Source organism: Podarcis cretensis (assembly GCF_951804945.1).
Source record: "Podarcis cretensis genome assembly, chromosome: 5".
Lineage (NCBI taxonomy): Eukaryota > Metazoa > Chordata > Lepidosauria > Squamata > Lacertidae > Podarcis > Podarcis cretensis.
In genome coordinates, this window is record NC_137174.1 from 50,915,198 (window position 1) to 50,938,810 (window position 23,613).

The 23,613-nt window shown below is 39.5% G+C and overlaps 1 protein-coding gene across 3 annotated transcripts in view; it reads right to left on the bottom strand.

Annotated features, from left to right (window-relative positions):
• The window catches only part of ATRNL1 (attractin like 1), a 512,979-nt gene that overhangs the window by 415,675 nt on the left and 73,691 nt on the right, over positions 1-23,613 (bottom strand). For all 3 annotated transcript variants that reach the window (XM_079976622.1, XM_079976621.1, XM_079976623.1), the window contains exons 7-10: positions 23,264-23,351; positions 15,415-15,670; positions 2,536-2,719; positions 1,768-1,922 (exon numbers count right to left, since the gene is read on the bottom strand). In XM_079976622.1, coding sequence (XP_079832748.1) covers positions 1,768-1,922; positions 2,536-2,719; positions 15,415-15,670; positions 23,264-23,351 — 683 coding nt within the window. The remainder of the gene's footprint in view (positions 1-1,767; positions 1,923-2,535; positions 2,720-15,414; positions 15,671-23,263; positions 23,352-23,613) is intronic.

The following is a 23,613-nucleotide window of genomic DNA, read 5'->3' on the forward strand; positions in this document are numbered from 1 at the left end:
TGGAAGTAGCATATAAATATTGTGGCTACTAGCATCATAAATTTAAAGCCATCCAAGTTGGTAGCCATCACTACATCTTGTGGGAGTAAATTCTACACTTTAACTATGTGCTCTGTGTGATGAATTACATTATTTAGTCTACTGTGAATCTTCCAGCATTCACGTTATTGGAAGACCCCAACTTCCAGTATTATTAGGGGGGGGGGGAATTTCTCTCTATCCACTTCTTTGACCCTTTGACTCTATCCACCCTTTCCACTCTACAACATGCATTCTGGAGACAACCAGAACTGCTTGTGGAGACTAGTGATCTGATATAGGTCTAGCAGCACTTACTGTGTTTAGGCACAATAATTTTTCCCAGAATATTGATAGCAATGTATATCTCACTGAAAGCAATGCATATCTGATAAGATGGCATTCACACTCAGATGCTCATTCCAGCATGAATTTTGAGGTGCATATCCAATTTGCACCTGTTGCCCCTGATCCAGCTGTTAACAGAAACACAGAAGCTTGCTTATATAGATGGATCTCTTTAGATTGGAGCACACATTTGCTATATTGTTCCTATTCCTTTCAACTTCTCAGCTGGTATTTTCTATAGCCTATATCGTTTCAGAAATCTCCCTTTCCTCCCATTTGTTACTAATCTCATCCATGTGGTTACATTCCCATATTCCTGAAATCCACCTCAGTGGGGGGGGGGGGGCTCAAAAATCTACTTTTAGCTATTTGTCTTTAAGATTACCACATATTATGACATCTTTCTTTGTGTCCAAGAAAAAACTACATAACATGTAAAGTATTATATTACTGAGAATTACTATATTACTGAGAAAACTCTAATGCTTTCATATAATTAAACTGTAAATTTTCAACATCATTATGATATTAAATTTTTATTTATTTATTTTCATACATTTATATTCCACATGTCTTCTGTCATAGAACCTCAAGTGGCATTCATGTGGTTTCTAGGCAGTCACCAGAACTAGACTTGCTTAGCTTCAGCAAGGTGGTATGAGTTATAAATCAGACCATACCTGGGACATGCATTCTAACATGCAGGTCAGTTACATCTGGGTATAACAGTAGTTAACGAGTATTTCATTCAGACTTCAGGAACTATTTCTGGGAGAACCAATTACACAGAAAACTCTTTGCCTAATCAACTTCAGACACATTAGAATGATGCAGCATGCAAGAAAGACACACCCACTGGTCAATGGTGACAGAAATACCTTTATTTATGGAACTGGTTAAGTGGTAAAGAAGGGATATATTTAAGGAAAAGACCTGCCAGGACTGGAACCCAAAGTGGAAATAACAGAATTTGGAGAAGGTGTGGACTTTATAATGTATTGAATTTTTGGTGTTATCCACAGGTTTTTGTGGATGGTGTTATTTCCACTTTAACAGCACAATAGCAATAGTTCAAATAGCAGACATTACTAAACAGTTGTAAACAGCTGCATCCTATTTATATAACTGAGTAAAGGAGAGACTTGAATTCCTGTTGTTATAAGCCTGAAGCAACAACAAATTGGTTTTGCTTCCACAAACATTCCATATTTGTATCTATCTCAATGCTGTTGTGATAAAAATGTGGCCTGTCCTATTGTAGCAAAAATGTCTTAAAACTAATTTTAACATAGCATAACACATTTTTAAAATGAGATAATGTAAAATAATATTAACAATGCTTTACACATTAAGCCTAGAATTCTTACATTTCAAACACTGACTCTTACATATAATACTTACCTATGTCATAGGCAAGGAAATCAGCAGAAAAGCACTTTGCTCCATTACTTAATGAAGTATCATTATGGGTGTTTCCACCAAAAATTAACATAGCTCCACTGATCAAGACAGCTGAATGGAGATATCTTGCAAAACCACTCTCTTTCAGAATTGTCCTATTGTGCGGGTGGAGGAGAGAACATATATGTAAGGACATATATATGGATTTAAGAAAAAAATTACAATGGTTTCATTTAGTCCATTTCCAGAGAAGGAACATGGCAGACTGAACCTCTTTTGTTGGCAGGCTGCCAACAGAGATAATTATGTGGTTATTAATGATAGCCAGGCATAAATCTTGGCTAGCAAATTCACTCTGGAGATAAGAGTGAACAGAGGATTAACCTCTGATGCTCTGAAAAAGCTGTTTTCTACGTTGAGAGACTGAGAAGCTCTCAATTCCTAGGGGGTGAGCACAGGGCTTTTTTTTCTAGAAAAATAGGTGCCAGTAAGGGAAATTCTTACAATAAGTGCCACAATTTTAAACAATAACAATAAAGAGGTAGTGGTACTGCGTACCCTTGAGTACCTCCTGAAGAAGAAAAAGCACTGGGTGAACAACCTATGAGCAGAGGAATCAACACCTTGCCCAAAATCCATGTAAGAGCCCTGAGGGGCATGGTGTCCCTTTCTCAATTTGGTTATAACAGGAATTATCCTTTGCTATTTCCTAACATGAAATGTCAAATAATGTTACATTCATTTTCAACTTGAAAAAAAGAATCATACCACGTCCTGCTGTTTACTTCGTATCTGTAAAGATCGTCAACCAATCCATATTTATTACCAGGCAAAGCTTTGTATCCACCATGAACATAAACTGACTTTGTTGTCTCATCATAGACACTGGTATGGCCATATCCACCTTGTACAATTGCACCTTTTGTTTCAGGAACAAGCCAAGAATTTGACCCTTGGAAAGAAAAATAATATAGCAAAAGAAAAAGGGAAAGAAATCAAATACAATGTTACTCTCACACCATAGAGTTCTTTCATCAAGTAATTAATTTAGAATAATTATGAAACTTGATGCCAAACCCTGTCTACATTACTTTATCCAAGTACTTCAATATATAAAAATTCATCTTAAGGCATTTAAAACATTAATTCATATTAACTATCAAATTTATTTAGCAATTAAAGCAGCATGTGCCCTCCTCAACATCTACCTTTACCAGATGGACAAAGATGGACAAAACTTTTTAGGTCCTTGGCATTAGTACTGTTTAGAATAAATAGCTAGAATGGAGAGGATTCTCTGTTAGGCTGCAATAACAGAAGAGGAATCACAATTGTCCTTTGTAATTGTCCTTTGTAAACATGCATTGGCTTATATGGGCTTTGTACAGGTGAGTACTTACAGTGATATACAGTGGTACCTCAGGTTACATATGCTTCAGGTTACAGACTCCACTAACCCAGAAATAGTACCTCAGGTTAAGAACTTTGCTTCAGGATAAGAACAGAAATCGTGCTCTGGCGGCGCAGTGGCAGCAGGAGGCCCCATTAGCTAATGTGGTGCTTCAGGTTAAGAACAGTTTCAGGTTAAGAACAGACCTCCGGAACGAATTAAGTTCTTAACCCGAGGTACCATTGTATCTTAGATTCTTTTTCTATATGATATATTGTATTAACTTAAACATTGACCAAATTGTCCTGTTATATAAAAGTAAAGAATTGGTCATTCTCTGCACTATTTTAAAGCAAATGTAAGTATATTCACAATTTTGTACTGATTTCCAGAAGCCGTGTTTTTGGTGGCCCCATTATTTCCTTGGCCTTCCCAGCTTTACTGGAACAAGAGTTGCATTTAAAGAAAACAATGGTTCCATTTCAGTGTTAATATTTGCATCCCCACATTTTCCTCCAAAAGAAAGCTCGAAGTCATCTAGCAAAAACATACAAAACCTATACAGTAATATAAAAAGAGCAATTCAACACATTTCACAATCCAACTAATACTGTGTCGCGAGAGCTGCAAAATTGATTATATGCCCTCACCTCGGACACCGATTCTGGGCAAGAGGAACAAGGACAGCAGTTGCAGATCTCAGAATACACTGAGGTGGCTGTTGAAGGTACAGTGTACAGAACAATTCCTGCCACTCCCCAGAAGAGGAAGAGAAGTGTGGTGGCAGCAGGTGACTCTCTACTGAGAGGGCAGAGGCAATAGTATACAGAGGTAACAGATTGTCCTGGGAGGTGTGCTACCTTCCAGGTGCAATGAGGCTGGTTATGTTTTCCTTTTCTTTGATAGGGTTCCTTCTTCACACTAGCATTAGCATATCTTTGCATATTGTTTGCGTTTCTAATCAAAAGCTAAAATGTGCATATCAGCGGGCTGATAATCTTTTAATAGGGAGTTTTATAAGCTGCAGTGATGCTGTCAGAAGTAAACACTACTTATTCCAAGGTAACTATCAATACAGTTACAGTCATGAGATCCTAATAAAGTGAGCGTGATGGTGGGTGGGTGGGTGTAATAATAGATCAATACAGCTGCCTACATATTTGGACTCTCCTTGCAACATGGATAAGGATTTTCCTTGGGAGATGGCTATTGCGGCTGTCATCATGAGCTCCTGCACTTCAATTTTTATCAATACACCAGTGGGAACACAGTATCATGAGTACGCATACAGCAACAATGCAAGTTGGAAGATAACACTCAGGAAAGAGAGCATTTGTTTTCTGAACACATGCCAAAAAAGCTCATAATTACCAAGCTGAGTCTGAATCAAGCCAAACGGAGTTTGCCTAGTTTGGATCTCTAGAGTAGAGACAAATATTTTCATATGACCAAGATGAATAAGCCTATATGCATATGAAGCATTGTACTGTTTTCCATTTTGCATTCTTTCACTTCGGCAACATGTAATATAGCTAGATTTATAAGGTTTATGTGTCTTTTTGCTAGTGAATTCTTCTTAAGTATAGCAGCAGGAGAAAAGATTATGGGTAAAATGAACTACATAGAGAAAAGAGCTATAAAAGAAACTTCTTAAGAAGTCTCTGTGTTTGTTGCCATTCCCATCAATGTTGTTGAGCTACGTGAACTCTGGCACTGGAAATCATAGCTAAAAGCTAGCCTGGAAATGAGTTGTTGTGTTGTCTCTCATACTGTGAAGTAGCACCTTGAATATTAATTTACTCAGCAAAATTGTAAGATGTAAAGAGTATTTTCATTAAAATCTGAAAGCTGATTTAGCAACTTCACAGAATGACTTAAAAAAAGTATTCATAGATTATTTACATTTTATGCTGCAAGGCTTCAAAGTCTGTAGATTCTCAGTCTACTAGAAACAGGTGGATAGCTTGAGAGGCAGTGACTGTCTCAACAACTTCCAAATTTGTCTCCTTCACCATCTATAAAGCAGCCTCATGTAATTAATTAATTGAATTTATAGCTAAACCTCTAGTCAAAAAAAGGCTAGCAGTACACAAAAACTAGACAGTTCCTGCTGTCAGGTTCATAGTCTAAAGCAGTGATGGCCAAACATGTCCCTCCAGCTGTTTTGGGACTATAGTTCCCATCATCCCTGACCACTGGTCCTGTTAGCTAGGAATGATGGGAGTTGTAGTCCCAAAACAGCTGGAGGGCCAAGTTTGGCCATCACTGGTCTAAAGAGACATAAGTGGTATTAGAAACACTTACATTAACTACTTCTTAGGAAGAGGCCTATGAACATGCTTGTTTTCTCTTTCAAAAAGGTACTTATAAGTGTTAAATACAGCTCGGATAAGAATGCACAAGAATCTAGTCTACACACTTCAGATTTCTTAACTACAGACTTGACATCGCCTCATATCCTAAGTGCTTTCCTCTTCTTTTAGACAAAACTCATATCCCTGCTATTTATACCACAGTAAGATATCTTATCTCTCTCAGTAATTTTCATTTTGAGACATCACATAGTATTTTACTTGATCACATTAGTCACTGATGTCTCCACAGATAAACAAGCCAGAACACCTAACCAGCCCAAGAACCAGCTCAGCATAGCTCTAACTCGGTCTCCTGTCTAAACCCGGAATACACACAATGAGATACATAGAAACAGACCAGTATTTTTAAAATATTTTAAATTGTGTAGCCTTCAATGTGGGGTTTCTCAGGGCTCAATTTTATCCCCTGTGCTGTTTAACATCATGAAACCACTAAGTAGCGTCATCCAGAGTTTTGGAGTACGTTGTCAGCAATATGCTGATGACATGCAGCTCTACTCCTCCTTTACATCTACAGGTTTGGCAGTGGATGAGCCAGACTATGATCTTGCCTCAGTAATGGACTGGATGAGAGCCAATAAACTGAGGCTCATTCCCGATAATACTGAGGCATTGTTAGTGGGCAGTTCCCTAGACTGGATGGATGGGAGGTTGCCTCCTCTTGTTGTGGTTACACTACCTCTGAAGGAGCAGGTACACAGCTTAGAGGTACTTCTCGATCCCTTGATGTCACTTTTGGCTCAGGTGGCATCGCTGGTGTGGAGTGCCTTCCATGAGCTTCAACTGGTGACCCAGCTACATCCCTATCTGGACCAGGAAAGCTTTACGTACTTCTTTTGTCTATGCTTTGGTAATTACTGCAATGTAATTATATATGTGGCTGCTTCTGAAGATGGTTTGGAAACTTTATTTTATGAGAAAATTTCAGTGGACGAACAAAAACAAAAAGGTGGTTAAAACTGTAATACAATATAAGATATGTATATAAGTAATGTTACTATTCCAATGAATATATAATTATTAAGAAGTCACAATAGTTTCTATAAATGTATTCCAAATATCATGCACAATCTGCGTCTAAAAGCAATCTATTCATATGTTGCAAGAGTTGTCATATCTTCTATCCACTTATTCCAGTGAATCAATATCAGTATTTTTGCAGACGTAAGGGCATGAAGTGTCCATCTACATTGACCAGCTGTCAAACTCCATATAATTGGTATGTGGCTTAGGATAATATTATCATCTGACTTTTTTTAAAAAGCTCCCAATTATGTATTTTGTGTTGTTGTTTTGTATTTTTATGTTGTGAACCACTCTGTGATGTTCAGATGAAGTATTTATTATAGATTTCTGAAGCAACAATATTGGCATTAGTTTCCTTAATGCAGTATCCTAACATTTGAATCACAGAAAGGTAAGTTACAGTACTTGCCAACTAAATCTAATTCTAAGCATATTTGGTGGAACTGCCCTATAATAACTCTAGGAGAAAAATTTTATTTGCAGTGCTAATAACTGTCAGGAATGTCCTACACGCAAGTAGGAACCCAATAGAGACACATGCCCGACTGGCATGTTCTCTCCCTCCTGGTCGTTCGGGAGCTTCAAAAGCTTTCTCTAGCCCAGACATCACAGTGACTGATACCAAGAGGCATCAGCACACTTTCGGATCCTGCAGAGTGTTGGCAGTTCGCGTGACAGACTCAGCAGCACAGCATTTTGGCTAAACTACTTTATTTACATATAATACACTCGGAGCATTCTGACTCAGCTCCTCCTTTCTCATCAGACAGCAAAGAGAAAGAACAAAGGATAATAGTCCTACATCATGGAACACAGTAATATAAACATCCTGTCTCTGTCACTTCGCACTATATGGAATGAAAACATACACCATCATGTGATAAAACAATCCCATGACTGCAAGCACGGGGCAAGAATCCTAACAATATCACATTTCTCTATGTGCATCCTATTGATTGGTTTTAAAGGAAAGCAGGTAGATTCTAGACCTAAAGAAATGGTTTAGAACAGGCATCCCCAACCTGCAGCCCTCCAGATGTTTTGGCCTACGACTCCCATGATCCCTAGCTAACAGGACCAGCGGTCAGGGATGACAGGAATTGTAGTCCAAAACATCTGGAGGGCCAAAGGTTGGAGATACCTGGTTTAGAATTTACTGACTGCAACGAGGATTTTGTTTGCTAGAAGTAGGAGGTACAATGTTGCACCCTTTCTGAAGGAATGGCTACATAAAGATAAGAGATAATGAAATAAACTGAATATGTATGCTTAAGAGAAGAAAACTATCTATCTATGTATGTATCTTCAAATGTACGGGGCCCTTTACTAACCCTGAAGAGGGATGTAATTTGGACACTGATAGAAATAAGAGCTTTTCCTTGTTACTCACTCTTTTCCAGATTTAAGTTTATGGTCAAAGTAGGTGGGCAAAACTATATATCTATTCCATTAGAAGCTCTCATATTCTTTATTTAAGAACACTATATTCCATGACTATAATGTTCTTTGGAGAAGAAATCTAATGATGTAGTGGTTTATGTTTCTTATATCGGGGGGGGGGGGGGAAATATCCACTTGAATTTTATCTATATCATGATATGGTGCCTTTCAGTATGTACTTCATTTCTTAAAATATTTTAAAAGAAATTATACTGCACATTTCAAGGTTTGGACAGTTTTCCAAAAGTTATACAAAGCTGCAGGACTTTGTCGGGAAGTGCTTAACTAAAGTATTATTGTTAAGATAATTGGGTTTGTCAAGTGCAAAAGAAAAGGTCATGTGCTGCCCCATTCCTAATCATCTCTGTCAAACAACATCAGGCATTACATATCCAGCATTTCCCCTGCCATTTCCATGAGACTAAAACTGGTCTCAACTGTGGTTAAATGTTTACATTTATTAAAACTAACTCATAACCATTGTTTGGCTCATTTTGAGTTTTATTCTAGTGGGACAAGAAAAGGAGCAAATGTTTCAGAAGTATAGTTCAGCAACATCAAAACTCTTGATAGAAAGTTTAGCCTGCTTAGAAAGTAGACCAGTTTAGGTCAAAGCCAAGTAATACCAATGTCATATGCACATATAACCTATGGATAGCCAAGAAGAACTCCCAAAAGCCACCATAAGAACAGAAGCAACTAAACAGGCATGATCAGTAGACAAACACCAATGTAAGCATTAGTACTTATCAATCTGGATTCAGTAACCTGTTTATTTTTCCTTCCTGACAGTTTCTCCCCCTTCCCAAGTCCTTATTTAAAAATATAATTTAAAAAGAGAATCATCAGAGTAAGGTTTCAGCTTTGTACCTAAATATTAGCAACAATGTGGCCTGACAGGTCTCACAAGTGAAGTGTTCCCAAAGTTGCAACACAACCACAGAGAAGCCCCTGATCTGGGAATGCCCTTCGTAACAGGAAAGAACTGATGCTAAGGCATTCCGAGTAGATCAATAAGCAGGGATAGGGAACTTGTGACTCTTCAGATGCCACTCATCTGCTCTATCCAGCATGGTCAGTGGTTAGAGATAATGTGGCTTTCGATTCACCATCCCCATCATAAAGGAGTATCATTCACAACTATATGTGTGCTTTAAACACTGTCTCAGAGTTCATGTAAATGATATTGGTGTCTATATGAACACTTATTTCTTCCTTATTGTATGGATCCTCTTCTCTATTGATACACTTAGACTAACAAATTGCATCTGCCCTCACCAGGTAAAAGCTAAAAAGCTATTATATTTGAAACAGAAATTAAAAATTGAGAAGAGGTTGATAAACGTTTCAGCAGGAGTTTCTGCTACTTGGAAGTCTAGAATTGTGTTTATGTTTTTGAGGTGTTATCATCACCTCTGGGTCTGATACTAGAGCAAAGGAGCTTCCATTTGCCCTTTCATTCTGTTATGAGAATTATGGCTTTGGTGGGGAATCTATAAATCTCAGGAGGAGAATTGTGTGGATGGTTTTACTAACTTGAACCATAAAGCTTTTCTGGGCTAGTCCACAGGGAAATTTATTTTGCTTTAGGTTAGCAATACCTCATAAACTCTCTAAGAATCTCAATGTGAGTCTCAAGGAGAATATAATATTATTGCTTTGCTTTAGCTAAAGCAAGACAGTGCTTTTGTATCTTGGAAAATTTCTGAATAAAGCTCTACTGGACTGACTTGTTTAAATTTGTAGCAGACTGGCGTCTGCATTCAGAGTCAATTGAAGCGTCTTTTTAAAAAACTATCCAAAAAAACCTAAGAGCATTTTTGGCTCTAAGCAGATACTCCTCACCACCCACCTCTTGCAGGAGAGTAATGTATGCTGCATCTGCCCTCCCACTGAGATTTTGCCAAAATGCTCTAGGGGAAAATATCTAAGGGAAATGTAATGATAATTAGACTTTGAAGTTCATTTTGGCAACATTCTCCTTCTGAACACTCTCCCCCAATGTATTTTACACAGTAGTGGAAAGAACGTCAAGGTGAAAATTCTATTATAAAACCTTCTTTTTGGATAGGCAATTTCAAAATGAAGGATCACCAGTATGTTTTTTAAGCTGTGACGAACCATTGTGCAATCCTCACTACTGGAATCCATTTTCACATATGTGAGGTATGAGTAGATAGTAGCTACACACAGAATCAAGTCTAGCAATTATCAACAAATGGAGGTATAGTTTAAGAAGTGTAAAATGTCTCAGGTAACAGTTCATGTAAGAACTCTCTCAAGTGAACAAGATAAAGTATGTATATGGCCCAGGAAATGTGCACAATTCCCTCTTAATGGAAGAATTATGTGCATGTTCTCCAGGAGTCTGCGAATATGCACAGTAGCTGGTTGTTAGGCACATTAACTGCTTTGTGATGATACTCACTGGCACAGAGTGGCACCCACTTTTTCTTGCTGCCTTTGGGAGCCACTTTGTGCTGGCATCATGGCATCAATGGCACTTTTATCAAGCCATAAGTATCATAACTTTTTTTTTAACCCACTTCCTATGGACCTCAGCAGACATGTTCAGTGAACCTTTGCATTCTGCCTCTGTAGGATTTCTATCTGAGGGGAAGAACGGGTTTTGACCTCACCACATGTGTGCGCTGCGTCTATCTTTGCCATAGGAACACAGGAAACCACCTTATTCAGAGTCAGACCAATGGTTCACCTAGCTCACTATAGTCTACACTGACTGGTAGGAGTTCTTAAGCATTTCAGGCTGAAAGGCTTTCCCAGGTCTGCCTGAAGATGCCAGGGACTGAACTTGCTCTACAACTGAGCAACCATTCACTCCTACAGAAGAAGTAATACCAAGGAATATGGGGCAGGATTCTCCCTGTCAGCTGTGCCCCAGATTCAATTTCCTGGACATAGGAATGTAACACAAATAAAGTAGGAACAGAGATAAAAATGAACATATTTCCTTTCAAGGATTTATTTTTCTAAACAGGACCAAACTGTGCTTTTACAGTAACTATATCTATCAGAATTCAGATTTTCCTGATCTGTTTTCTGTGTTGCCGAGTTCCAAAAAAAGCAGGTTGTATTGAGTTAAGAGTCACCATCTGGAATTTTATAGTTTAAAAATGATCCTACAGCTGCAGCCCTGTAGATAAATGCTGCCTGGGAATTCACAAAAGTTTACTACAAAATGTATTCAGCTTTAGTGGAAATAAGGTTTGGAGGTGAAATGAAACAGGAGGATTATCAACTTCAGAAAATGAACTACATAGTATAGACCAGATCCTACAAACTAAAGCTTTATAAAATGAATCCATGCTTACATAAATACCCAGTGGCATTTGGAATAAAATAATTCCTGGCTACAATGCTTGTAACAGCAAAATGTGCCCTCCATTATAAATTTCTCATTAATATTTGATGTAGACAATCTATTATCATTATATAGAAACACAGAATGTTGAGATTAATCCTGAATCATAACAATAGCTAACAGTACAAAATACATTTTGCCACCACACAAAGCTTAAAGCCATGAACTAAAGTTTATTAAAATCTGCTCTGGAGTAGAATCTGTTTTACTAATCCTCTACTAATATATTTTTAACATTTTAAAGGAAGTCATAAAATGGAAACAAGTCCTAAACACCTTCCCCAGCAATAAAATATTCAATGAACAGTGAAATTTTCATTTTAGTTTCTAAGTGAAGCAGAAGCCCTCTCTGTAATCTAGCTAACCATATATCTTACATACACTGGAGTCTGGAATTCCTCCAAGTACTTAGTACTCAGAAATATAAATTTCCACAATGCTGACTATTAATGAGCAATGCAGTGTCACAATAAGAAGTTATTATGACATGTTTCTCATTTTGCTTCATCATGTGTATTACAATGTCTACACAGTAAACTATACAAAGTATATTTTTGTTTCTGACTTTGCATAAGAGCTCAACTCCTGTCTGGCTTGTAGAGACCGTAGGGAATTGATGGCTCCAGTATTAGTTGTCAAGTCTTTCTTCAGGTGCAGAATTTCAGTAGAGATTAAAAGAAGCTAGTGTTAGCTCTATGCTCATGAAAACAATATTTGATGTTAACAGCATGAGAAACTCTACAGCTATGTTCCAGCTCCATTTTAAACAAAGCCAGTGCAACAGAGCTAGGAGGCTAGTATAAATCCATATACTATTAGAGTGGTATTCAACTAACTTAATCAGAGTAGAACTATTGAAATTAATAGACCTAACTTAGTCATGTTCAGTAATTTCAATGGGTCTACTCTGAGAATATGAATATGAATATGAGTGTGTGTGTGATTTCTATATCTATATCACTTCTGAACCCTTCCATCTACTCTGTCTCTTTGGACTCCCTAGTCCTAGCTTAGGTAGACATAAATTTATTCTCCCTCCCCCCCTATAACTCTGTAGCAGAAAGTCACCCAATGACATTAATGGTAAAATAGATTCAGGACAGAGAAAATAAAGCCCTTCTTCACAAAATGAATAACTAAATATTGTAATTCACTGCTGCAATGGCTGCATCCACACAATCAAATGCTAGCTGAATAAGCCAGGATATGCAAAAGTTCCATATACCTATAGAAAATATTTGCTGCCACTTTATTTTTAACCTTTTACGTGAGCAGAAAAACAGGCCAGGAAGCCACGGCTTACCACGGCTTCCTCTTATATGTGTTCCAGAAACTACAGTTTGTGGCTTCCACACAAGTCAGGATTTTGAAATCATTAACCATGGTACCCAGGTCACATAAAATGGGAAGCTATTGTTAACTGCACATTTCTAGTTTATCATACCACTTCACAGAAGCAAAGCAGCAGCTAAGGGGTTGCATGCACATGCGCTGTAATATCTGCTTCTGAGGACCTACTTGCTGGTGAAAGCTATTAGCTAGCTGGCGGGCACAAGGGAGAGAGGGCTTTTTTGGCAGTTGGGATCTGACAACCTCCTGCAAGCTTTTAACTGGACATTAAAAGCCTACTATTTACTGATGCCTTCCCATCATGTTAAGCGAACTGCTGTTATTGCATTATTCTATTTTGTTATTTTATGGGATGGGCTGTGTTGTTTTAATACTTATTGCTGGAAGTTTTTATTTAGTTACCATATTATGGTTGTGGTTTTAACTTTTTTGTTTTATATATTGTTATAAATTTGTTTTTCAAGCACCTTATAAGTTATCCTTAAAAGGTAGGGTACACATTCATTAAATAAATAAAACACCGTATTTTTCGCTCCATAAGACGCACCTGGCCATAAGACACACCTAGTTTTTAGAGGAGGAAAGCAAGAAAAAAAATATTCTGCGCAGAGCATGTAAGCGGCTCTCACTTTTCTTCCTTTAAACCCTTCCATCCCTCCTCCCGCTTCGATGAGAAGCCAGCAGAGCAAGCTGCGTAGCTCTCGCTGAAGCCAGCAGAGCAAGAGCGATAGCTGTGCAGTGCCTCTTCTTCTGCTGGCTTCCTAGCAAAGCGCGATGAGGGACAAAAGGGAGCCCTTACAAGGGAGCACTGAGCAGAGCCTGGCAGCGGCTCTTGCTGGCTTTTCTGGGAGGTGGGGGAAGGGACAGAGAGCAGCCCGCCAGTCCCTTCTCCCTCCTTGGGAAAAGCCAGCAGAGCAGCAGAGCCTCCCGCCTGCATTCGCATCTGGGTTGCATACAGGCTCTGCTCAGCCCTCCCTTTAAAGAGCCTTGCAGAGCGTGTGTGCGGCTCTTGCTGGCTTTTCCCCAAGAGGGAGAAGAGCAGCCTGTCAGTCCCTTCTCCCTCCTCGGGGAAAAGCCAGCAAGAGCCGCACACACGCTCCGCGCAGGTCTTTAAATTGAGCGCTGAGCAGAGCCTCCCGCCTGCATTCGCTCCATAAGACGCACACACATTTCCCCTTACTTTTTAGGAGGGAAAAAGTGTGTCTTATGGAGCGAAAAATGCGGTAAATGTCCTGGTTTATTAAGCCAGAATTTGATTGTGTGATCTGGGCCACTATGTCATGATGGACCCAGTTTAGGCAGCTTTAAAGTAGGATTGGGCAAATTAATTGATTGCTAAATTGAGCCAATATTACTTTGAAACATCACATAAATCAAATTACAATTGAAAATTTGATACTTCACAGTAATCTTGTATACTTAATGGACTAAAAAGTTTGTGATTGCCTGTTTCTGGGCCCAATTCCTTCTCCCTACCCATAGTCAAATGCCTGAGATGCTACAATGTTTATGAATGTTAGAAATACTATATAGTTACTTTTAAATATTACTACAGTCCTGACTTAGTTTAATGAACCACTTATAAAGTATATAAGAATGCAACCAGCAATTAAAGATCATTAAAGAGTATAGTGTTTTTTTTAAAAAAAAGATTAATATATCTGAACGTTAAAAAGTATACTTCTTCACATCCTAGTTACTGTTTAGTGAATGTGACATCATTAATTAATTGCTATTTTTTCATGTTGCAACTACAAAACAATGCCCTTTAACACATTCAAAGTAGGAGAAAAAATGTGCAAAAGGATACTTTCAGCTGTTGAACATTATTTTTCTTTATACGGTACTCAATAGTGAAAAGGGTGGTGCAGGAGTGCATCCTGCTGGACTTTAGTAAAACTGCAGTTAAAAATTACAGATAAATTTTTATTTCTTTAAAGTAGTGCAGATAATAACCCCAAAGTCTAATATGCAAGAACATTAAAATCAAACATGGTAAATACTGAACTAAATTGTTTTCAGAAGACAAGTGAGGCAGGAACCAAGTCTTACCCTCTTATCAAACCTGATGTTTTCTGCAATGGATCTGGAAACTTCAATAACAGCACCTGACCCTTTAGTCAGCTGCCAAAATCCAATTTTAAGGTCTTTTAATGTTTGAGAGCAGGTTTTGCTTCAGGAGAAGTAAATGTCAGATGTGCTGGGCACATGACTCAGAGAGAAGGTGTAAATTTGGGGTTATTAATGGTTGCTTTAATGGAATGAACTTTTAAGATAGGTGAGCTGATATTAGAAACTAGATCCCATTGGCCAGATACAATGGAGGGTAGTGTTCAAGCGGGGCTATTTCCTTCTAATGCTCCTTCTTTGGACATTTCCCAAGAAATGTAACTTTTTCTAGCTTTCACTATCTTTCCCCATTTCTTGGTGATCCACAAAACCTCTGTATGAGAATCTTCCTCACTTCAAATAAAAAATTACATCCTCTTCACAGTTTTTTTTAAAAAGATTTGTATCTCTATCAGCACATCAGATAAAACATACTTCTGATAAAGGGTCAGCTCATGCATATCTCAATAAGGATTCATGTAATTTTAAAATCTCTCTCTCTCTGTTGTCCCCTATTTGCATCAGAATGCCTTGGATCTATTAATATGAACACACTGAAAAGGAAAAAAACTTACTGATATAGTACTCTTGCACGCTGCTCGTGTAACCATATATGACAGAGTAACCAAAAATCACGACCATGACAACATCCCTGCTATCCAGCTCCACTATGTGTGCAGAATGACCCTCGACTGCATATTGCTGGCCATGAACAAGTACTGCTGGAATTCTGGTACTCCACGTCTGACTGGGTATGTTGAAAATCCATAATTCATCAGTGACATTACCAGTATTTGTTTCAATTTTGCCTCCATACATGTAAATGTCATCCTGTTTGGAAGGGGGGGGGGAGAGAAAACAAAATGAAATTAATACAAATGTCAAAAAGTAGAAACCAAAAACCAGCAAAACACTAAAATTGTGATAATGTTATGCTATGGAAATGACACTGGCTTCTAAATTACACTTGACTTATAATACATGTAATAATTTAATTTATAATACATGTGAATCAGCTCTTACACGCAATGGACATAGTCCAGTGTTTACCCTTCAGAACCACAGGGTATCTACTGGTTTCTAGTTTCATTATTCATTTTATTATTATTCCAAGTTTAGAATAAACTGCACTCATCTTATCCCTCCCTATTCTCTCTCAGTACATCAACAGATACACAGTGAGAAAACAGCCCCCCTAAAATAACATGATGCCTCAGAATAAAGCTTCAGCTGCAAACCCCACCATGAGGTAGGCCTTCATCTCTATCCACATTGGCATTCCTCTGTTACCTTCTTGCCCTTTGAACTATTGTCTTTTCCCATACATTTTGTTGTTTGTTGGGAATAGTTCACAATACCTATGCCACAATCTATTCCCTATTCCCATATGCTTCCGTCCTTTATGAAATATTGTTCCTAAACAATTCCCTCGAAATCTATCTAAGTTAAAATGCTTCAAAGCTGAGATTAATCTTGTGGTTAAGTAATCTCCCAGTTAATAGCAACTGAATGTTGGAATGAGTTTTGCTTGCAGCAGTAGGTGAATCTGAGAAGCAGATTGTCCCCAACCAGTGTTGCCTGCATCAGCTGCTAGGGGAACTTGATTACATATCTCCTCATTAAGAGAAAAACATGTAGAATTCATTTATACTGCATTCCAATATAACACACATTTAAGTTACAATCGTATAGCCATTTACTTGGGAATATGTCACACTGAACTCACTTCTTCCAAATTAAAAGTATTTACTATCTAATGGTATAATAATGTAATAATGTACACTTATGATATAACAGTTTAGGTAGAAAAGCAGTCTTCAAAACAAAGGAATATAGCTCTGCTACAATCCTATGCCTGCTTACCTGGGAGTACACTCCACTGAACTCAGTGAAACTATTTCTGAGTAGACGTTTGAAAAAATATATAAAGGAATGTGAGGACACCTTGCTCTTTTAACTTAACTTCATAGAACTGTAGAGTTGGAAGGGACCCCAAGTGCCACCTAATCAAAACCCAACTTGCCCTACATCTTTGACAATACTGTTTGTTTATTTAGACCATTCTATACTGCTTAAAGGTGAGGCTCCAATACTTTGGCCACCTCATGAGAAGAGAAGACTCCCTGGAAAAGACCCTGATGCTGGGAAAGATTGAGGGCACAAGGAGAAGGGAACGACAGAGGACGAGATGGTTGGACAATTGTTCTCGAAGCTACCAGCATGAGTTTGACAAAACTGTGGGAGGCAGTGGAAGACAGAAGTGCCTAGCGTGCTCTTATCCATGGGGTCATGAAGAGTCGGACACAACTAAACGACTAAACAACAACATACAGTGGTACCTCGGGTTACATACGCTTCAGGTTACAGACGCTTCAGGTTACAGACTCCGCTAACGCATAAATGGTACCTCGGGTTAAGAACTTTGTTTCAGGATGAGAGCAGAAATCGTGCTCCAGCGGCGTGGCGGCAGCTGGAGGCCCCATTAGCTAAAGTGGTGCTTCAGGTTAAGAACAGTTTCAGGTTAAGAACGGACCTCCGGAACGAATTAAGTACTTAACCCGAGGTACCACTGTACTGCTTAAAACATGAAAGTATCCCTAGGGGGTGTACAAAAAACTAAAACAATAATAAATAACTTAAACAACAAATTATTAAAAATGTACATTGTTACATATATGAGACCTGTGGGTATATGGCTGTATATAAATTCAATAAAATTTTAAAAAAGAATATTACATTGATACAAATTGCTAACAAATATAGCCCAAGATCAATTCCTACTTATTCTGACACAGCTCCCCCTCTCAGCCTCCCAGTTCACCCAGAGCCCAAACAAACTCATAATTTCCCCACAATATCTCACAACCAGGTTCCTAGAAACTCCTGACAGCATCCTAGTCTCTCACTGTAGGCTTGTTTATATGAGCAGGCAGCAAGGTGGATGGAGTTTCCTTAGGCTGCTGCAAACTATGTCTCATTCGACAGTTAGCTATGCTACACACCCCAGCTCTAGTCTACAGCAAGTTTGGTTTGGCAAGTTTCCTGAAGGATCCTAAGGATGGCAGATAGGACATCCCTCCACTCACAGATCTTCATCTGGCCTCTGCATATCACTCCTCCTCCAGCTGCTTACTAAGGAAAGATGAGTGAGTGTTACATTATTATCTGACTGGGGGGGGGGGGGGAGAAGTTGCTCAATATACTGAGAAGCCTTTCTACATGGCAAGCTAATGACTATGCTTGAAACAAAATGTATACAGCTGTACTGTCTCTGAAAGACTTGATTCATTCTCCTATCTTCATTGCTCTTTGATTCTTGTCAATCAGCAGGTGGGCAGGAGAGACTGAGCAGTGGGTGAGATGGGAAAGGACCTGGAGAAAGGCCAGTGTGCTTGGATGAGGAGGCCCTGTGGGCTGTATCTAACCTGTAACTGGAGATTTCCCACCCCACCTCTTCCCTAGAAGTTTGCAGCTGGTGTGTAAATGCAAAACTATCAAAGTTTGCCTAGAAAAGCACTGTGGGGAGGAGATCCAATCTTGTGTGGTGCTTGTGGCAGTGAAGCTTTGCCACAAACAGTTCGTGCAGGGAGCATACACTCAAGCAGGAAGAGAAAGTAGAAAGGAAAAAGACTGAGAGGATGGATAAGAAAGCCAGAGAGTAAGTTTATGTTAATGGGTAATAGAGATTGTGTTAATGGTGATTGGGGAGGGGATGGACATGGGGGAAGGGGATTTTCACACAGTCCATTGGAGGGGAGAGTTACTGTGCATGTAGGTGAGCTACTTATCAGTCCAAAACCATTTTTATTTGTAAGTCTCCAGAAAAAATGCAGTGCCTTTTAAATGTTTGAAGTTGGCCTAATTTTGTTCAGTGTTTAATCAAAAATGTCCCAAACTTTCCATAGCACAGACATAGGTATCTAATTAAATTGAAAGTTAAAAGGTAAAGGTAAAGGTACCCCTGCCCGTACGGGCCAGTCTTGACAGACTCTGGGGTTGTGCGCCCATCTCACTTAAGAGGCCAGGGGCCAGCGCTGTCCGGAGACACTTCCGGGTCACGTGGCCAGCGTGACATCGCTGCTCTGGCGAGCCAGAGCCGCACACGGAAACGCCGTTTACCTTCCCGCTGGTAAGCGGTCCCTATTTATCTACTTGCACCCGGAGGTGCTTTCGAACTGCTAGGTTGGCAGGCGCTGGGACCGAGCAGCGGGAGCGCACCCCGCCGCAGGGATTCGAACCGCCGACCTTTCAATCGGCAAGCCCTAGGCGCTGAGGCTTTAACCCACAGCGCCACCTGCGTCCCAAATTGAAAGTTAACCAAGCCCAAACAGATGAATTGGTACAAAGTTGAGAAACGGGACTCTCCCGATTTTCATTGTGTAATACAAATGGTCACTTTTGAATTTGCTTGAGTCACTGTCTTATAAAATTCAATTCCATTTAATGTAACTGAATTACATTTTTTTTAATTGGAGGTGACATTGGCTAAATCCAAGTCTTCACTTCCTCACAGTTCTCATCCTTACGACCTCTAGAAAAAGGCTTGGAAACACTCCATGTTTCTGAGTGCTACAAGAACCCATTGTGCAAACTCAAAAAAGACAAGCCAATTTCGAGGTGAACTTGCCCATTATTGATGGGCAGTGATGAATTAACCACATCACCTTGGGCCATTGCAGCAATTGTTATTAACTTTTAATTACTGCTATTCATATATCCAAATCTCAGCATGACTTAATTGTTCCTTTAATTACCAAGAGAGGTCATAAGTGATTATCAATTGCTCTTTTACATCTCCTCCCAAAGCTGCAAACTGTAGAATGGTACTGTACTACAGAACAACAATGTCACATTTATGAGCTACGGATCTGAAAGAGCGAGGAAGAGACCTGCATGAAGTGACTCAGCCTAGGCTCTTCCTGCCAGTGTCTGAAATTAAACTTTTCTATCTCCACACAGTCATTCATGGCTACCAACCCTGAATGTATTCCCAGGGCCAGATCCATCAAAAATCTGTCTCTTCCTAATAGATGAATAGAAATGATAATTTAACCAGCTATGTTTCCCTTGTCTAAATGCTGGATTACAGTAATAATAATAATAATAATAATAATAATAATAATAATAATTTTTTATTTATACCCCGCCCTCCCCAGCCAAGGCCGGGCTCAGAGTGGCTTACAAACAATAATAAAAACAAGAAGAATGATTACAACTTAAAAACAAAAATAAAATACAACATTAAAATAATGGAACATTAAATATTAAAATGTAGCCTCATCGCAGGAGGAGAAGGAAAAGAAAGAAAAAGAGAGAGGGGGGGGGGAGGGAATCAAATTGGCTCCAAGCCAAAGGCCAGGCGGAACAACTCTGTCTTACAGGCCCTGCGGAAAGAAATCAGATCCTGCAGGGCCCTGGTCTCATGAGGCAGAGCGTTCCACCAGGCCGGAGCCAGAGTTGAAAAGGCCCTGGCTCTGGTTGAAGCCAATCTAACTTCCTTAGGGCCCGGGACCACTAAGGTGTTGCTATTTATGGACCTTGAGGCTCTCCGTGGGGCATACCGGGAGAAGCGGTCCCGTAGGTACGAGGTCCTAGGCCGTGAAGGGCTTTAAAGGTCAAAAGCAGCACCTTAAATCTGACCCTGTACTCCACTGGGAGCCAGTGCAGCTTGAAAAGCACTGGGTGAATATGCTCCCATGGCAAAGACCCCGTGAGGAGCCTCACTGCAGCATTCTGTACCTGCTGGAGTTTCTGGGACAGCTTCAAGGGCAGCCCCGCATAGAGCGAATTACAGTAGTCAAGCCTGGAGATGACCGTCGCATGGATCACTGTGGCCAAGTCGGAGCGGGAAAGGTAAGGGACCAACTGCTTGATGCGGCGAAGGTGGAAAAATGTCGCCTTGGCTGTTGCTGTAACCTGTGCCTCCATGGAAAGGGAGGCGTCAAGGATTACACCCAAACTCTTAACGGAAGGCAATGGCACTAATTGGGCCCCTGCAAGAGAAGGGAGTTGGTCCCTCATCCCCATGCCATCCCGACCTAGCCATAGGATCTCTGTCTTCGAAGGATTTAGTTTCAATCGGCTCCCACGAAACCATCCAGCCACAGCTTCCAAGCATCTGGTCAGTGTGTTCGGGGTCGAGTCGGTGTGGCCATCCATCAGCAGATAGAGCTGAGTGTCATCAGCATATTGGTGACAGCCCAGCCCAAAGCTCCGGATAATCTGGGCAAGGGGGCGCATAAAGATGTTAAAAAGCATCGGGGAGAGAATTGCGCCCTGCGGCACTCCACACATCAAGGAGTGGCGCAATGACATTTCCCTCCCTAGTGCCACCCTCTGTCCCCGACCAGAGATAAAAGAGCACAACCAGTTACGGGCTATGCCCTGTATCCCCACGTCTGCGAGGCAGTGGTCCAGAAGATCATGATCGACCATGTCAAAGGCTGCTGACAAATCTTAAAAGGATCAGCAGTCCTGACCCGCCTCGATCCAGTTGTCTACGGAGATCATCTGTTAGGGCAACCAAAAAAAAGGTTTTACCTTGAAGAATTTGCCTTTCACTGCAAATCAAAGATGTAGGCGATTCCAGTGATGAAGACTGTACAAACCTATGAGCTTCCTGACTTACTGCCTACAGTATTTCATCATTCCTTGCCTGACCACTTCCTTCCTATAATCCATGTATATAGCCTCTACTGGCCATAGGCCCATATTCTGCTTTGCCACTCTCTTCTTTTAATTCATGGTGCCTGCACCACCTGCTGTTTTCTCAGCTACCCTGTTTCTCAGCCTTCCTATTACTCTTGTCACATTGTTTAGCAATTCTGACTCTAAGCAGGCCTGAGTCTACTCCTGCCTCTCACTGAAGCCAAGCCCATTCAACTTCTTCTGTCCTGTAAAGTTTTCCATGACCATCCTGGCACCTTTTCATTAACCACTTCTTTTCTCACCTACGTTTCCATCAGGTGCCTGGCTTTTAAGTATGCTGCCTGCTTTGAGTGAAGGGCAGAACTCAGAGCAGAACATTTCCACTTCAGTTATAGACACAATAATCAGGCACAGATTTAAATAGTTTCCTTTTATTATAGACACAACTGCCACATGAGTATCATGTCTGGATTACAAGCACTTCAGAATACACACACACACACACACACACACACACACACACACACCGAGAGAGAGAGAGAGAGAGAGAGAGAGAGAGAGAGAGAGAGAAGTGACTGGCCTAAAACTCCAAAAATGATATTAAACCAGGAGCCATCTAATAAATATTCCTACCTCTGCATCTCTTGCTTTCCTTAAACAAAATGAAAGACAGGGAGTGGGGGTGGGGATGGGGAGATGAGTTTTGCAGAATGTCAGCGACTCTCAGAATCATTGTGTGGAAACTGCACAGAGACACCAAATTAATACAGGGAGACAAACTTATCAATTAGATAATTTTCTCTTCCTTCCACTGCTCAATAGACCTTGTACTGATGAATAGCAAAGGAATGAAATTAATACCCTGAGTCTCAAAGCACCATACAGGCAAGTTTTATTGAAATAAATGTTGTTTTTGCTGTGACAGTAGTTTTAGGATCACAGTCTAAAATGTTTTTAAACGAACTGTCACTTAAGATGATCAGTTATTCCTGCATAACATTACAACCTAAACTACAGCAATGAAATTAAATATATGCAGGATGGAACAATAATTTTAAAAGTGCTTTAAAAATAATCATCTAATTTATCCTTCCACAGCCTTGTGATGATTCTTCCTATTTTCTGGAAGCTTTTGTTTGATATTCAAAAACAGGACCAAGTTCAGATCTGTACCTACCAAATAGATGCCCACTTTACAACCTTAACTACTACACAGCCAAGAAGAAAGCAGAAATGTTAGAAACTAGCTCTTCGGCTCAACCAGTGTAAATCACAAATGCAAAACATACAACTTTGAAGTCATAGTCCAAGTGGAGCTTCAAAACCAAATTTTTGTTCTGTATTTACATGCATGGCTAGTCACTGTTGGGAATGATCCCCTTACCCCAACTGATGTCTGAAATACAGTTTTATGTTCTCAATTAAAGGTCAGCAGACTGGGTTTGGGCTCAGCTCACAAGCTGAAGGCAGGCAGCAACAGTTTGGGACATAAAAGCTTAATTCATAACCTAAGGTTTGGTTTCGTCTGGTTTTTACAATATGGTGATTTACTGCAAAATAGGATAAAACAATTCTTTACTCAGAATTCTGAAGTGTGTAGGAAACTACCAAAATGAATAGGACATTCAAAGAATGAACTGACAAGACCACATAGACCAAAAAGATTAATTGTCCGTAAAGAATGGAGTTTAAAGCATGGTTATGAAATAACTTCAATACAGGTGTTCAAAAGCTCAGAAATTTATAAAGTTAAATATTACCCTAGATGAGCCAAACCTGATATAAAGCAATAGTGTGTCCATATCTCTGAAGAGGTCCTTTCGATACCGGTACTACATTCCAGATGCTGCTTTCCAAATTATAACTAAAAAGGGTAAAAATACATATATATAAATAAATAAATGTGTCAACCAAGGGAATTCTAAGTAAATAAATTTTGGAAACAAAATTATTATTTTCAGTTTAGTCATCATAACTATATAATTTGGGAATTAATTGTTATAGTTGGGCTATTATTGGGGTTATAGTTGAAATCTAATTTTAAAATATTAAAAATACAGATGTATTCTAATCATAAGATGGTATTTTGAATTCTATGAGCCACTTGATCGGCTATATTTCACTTC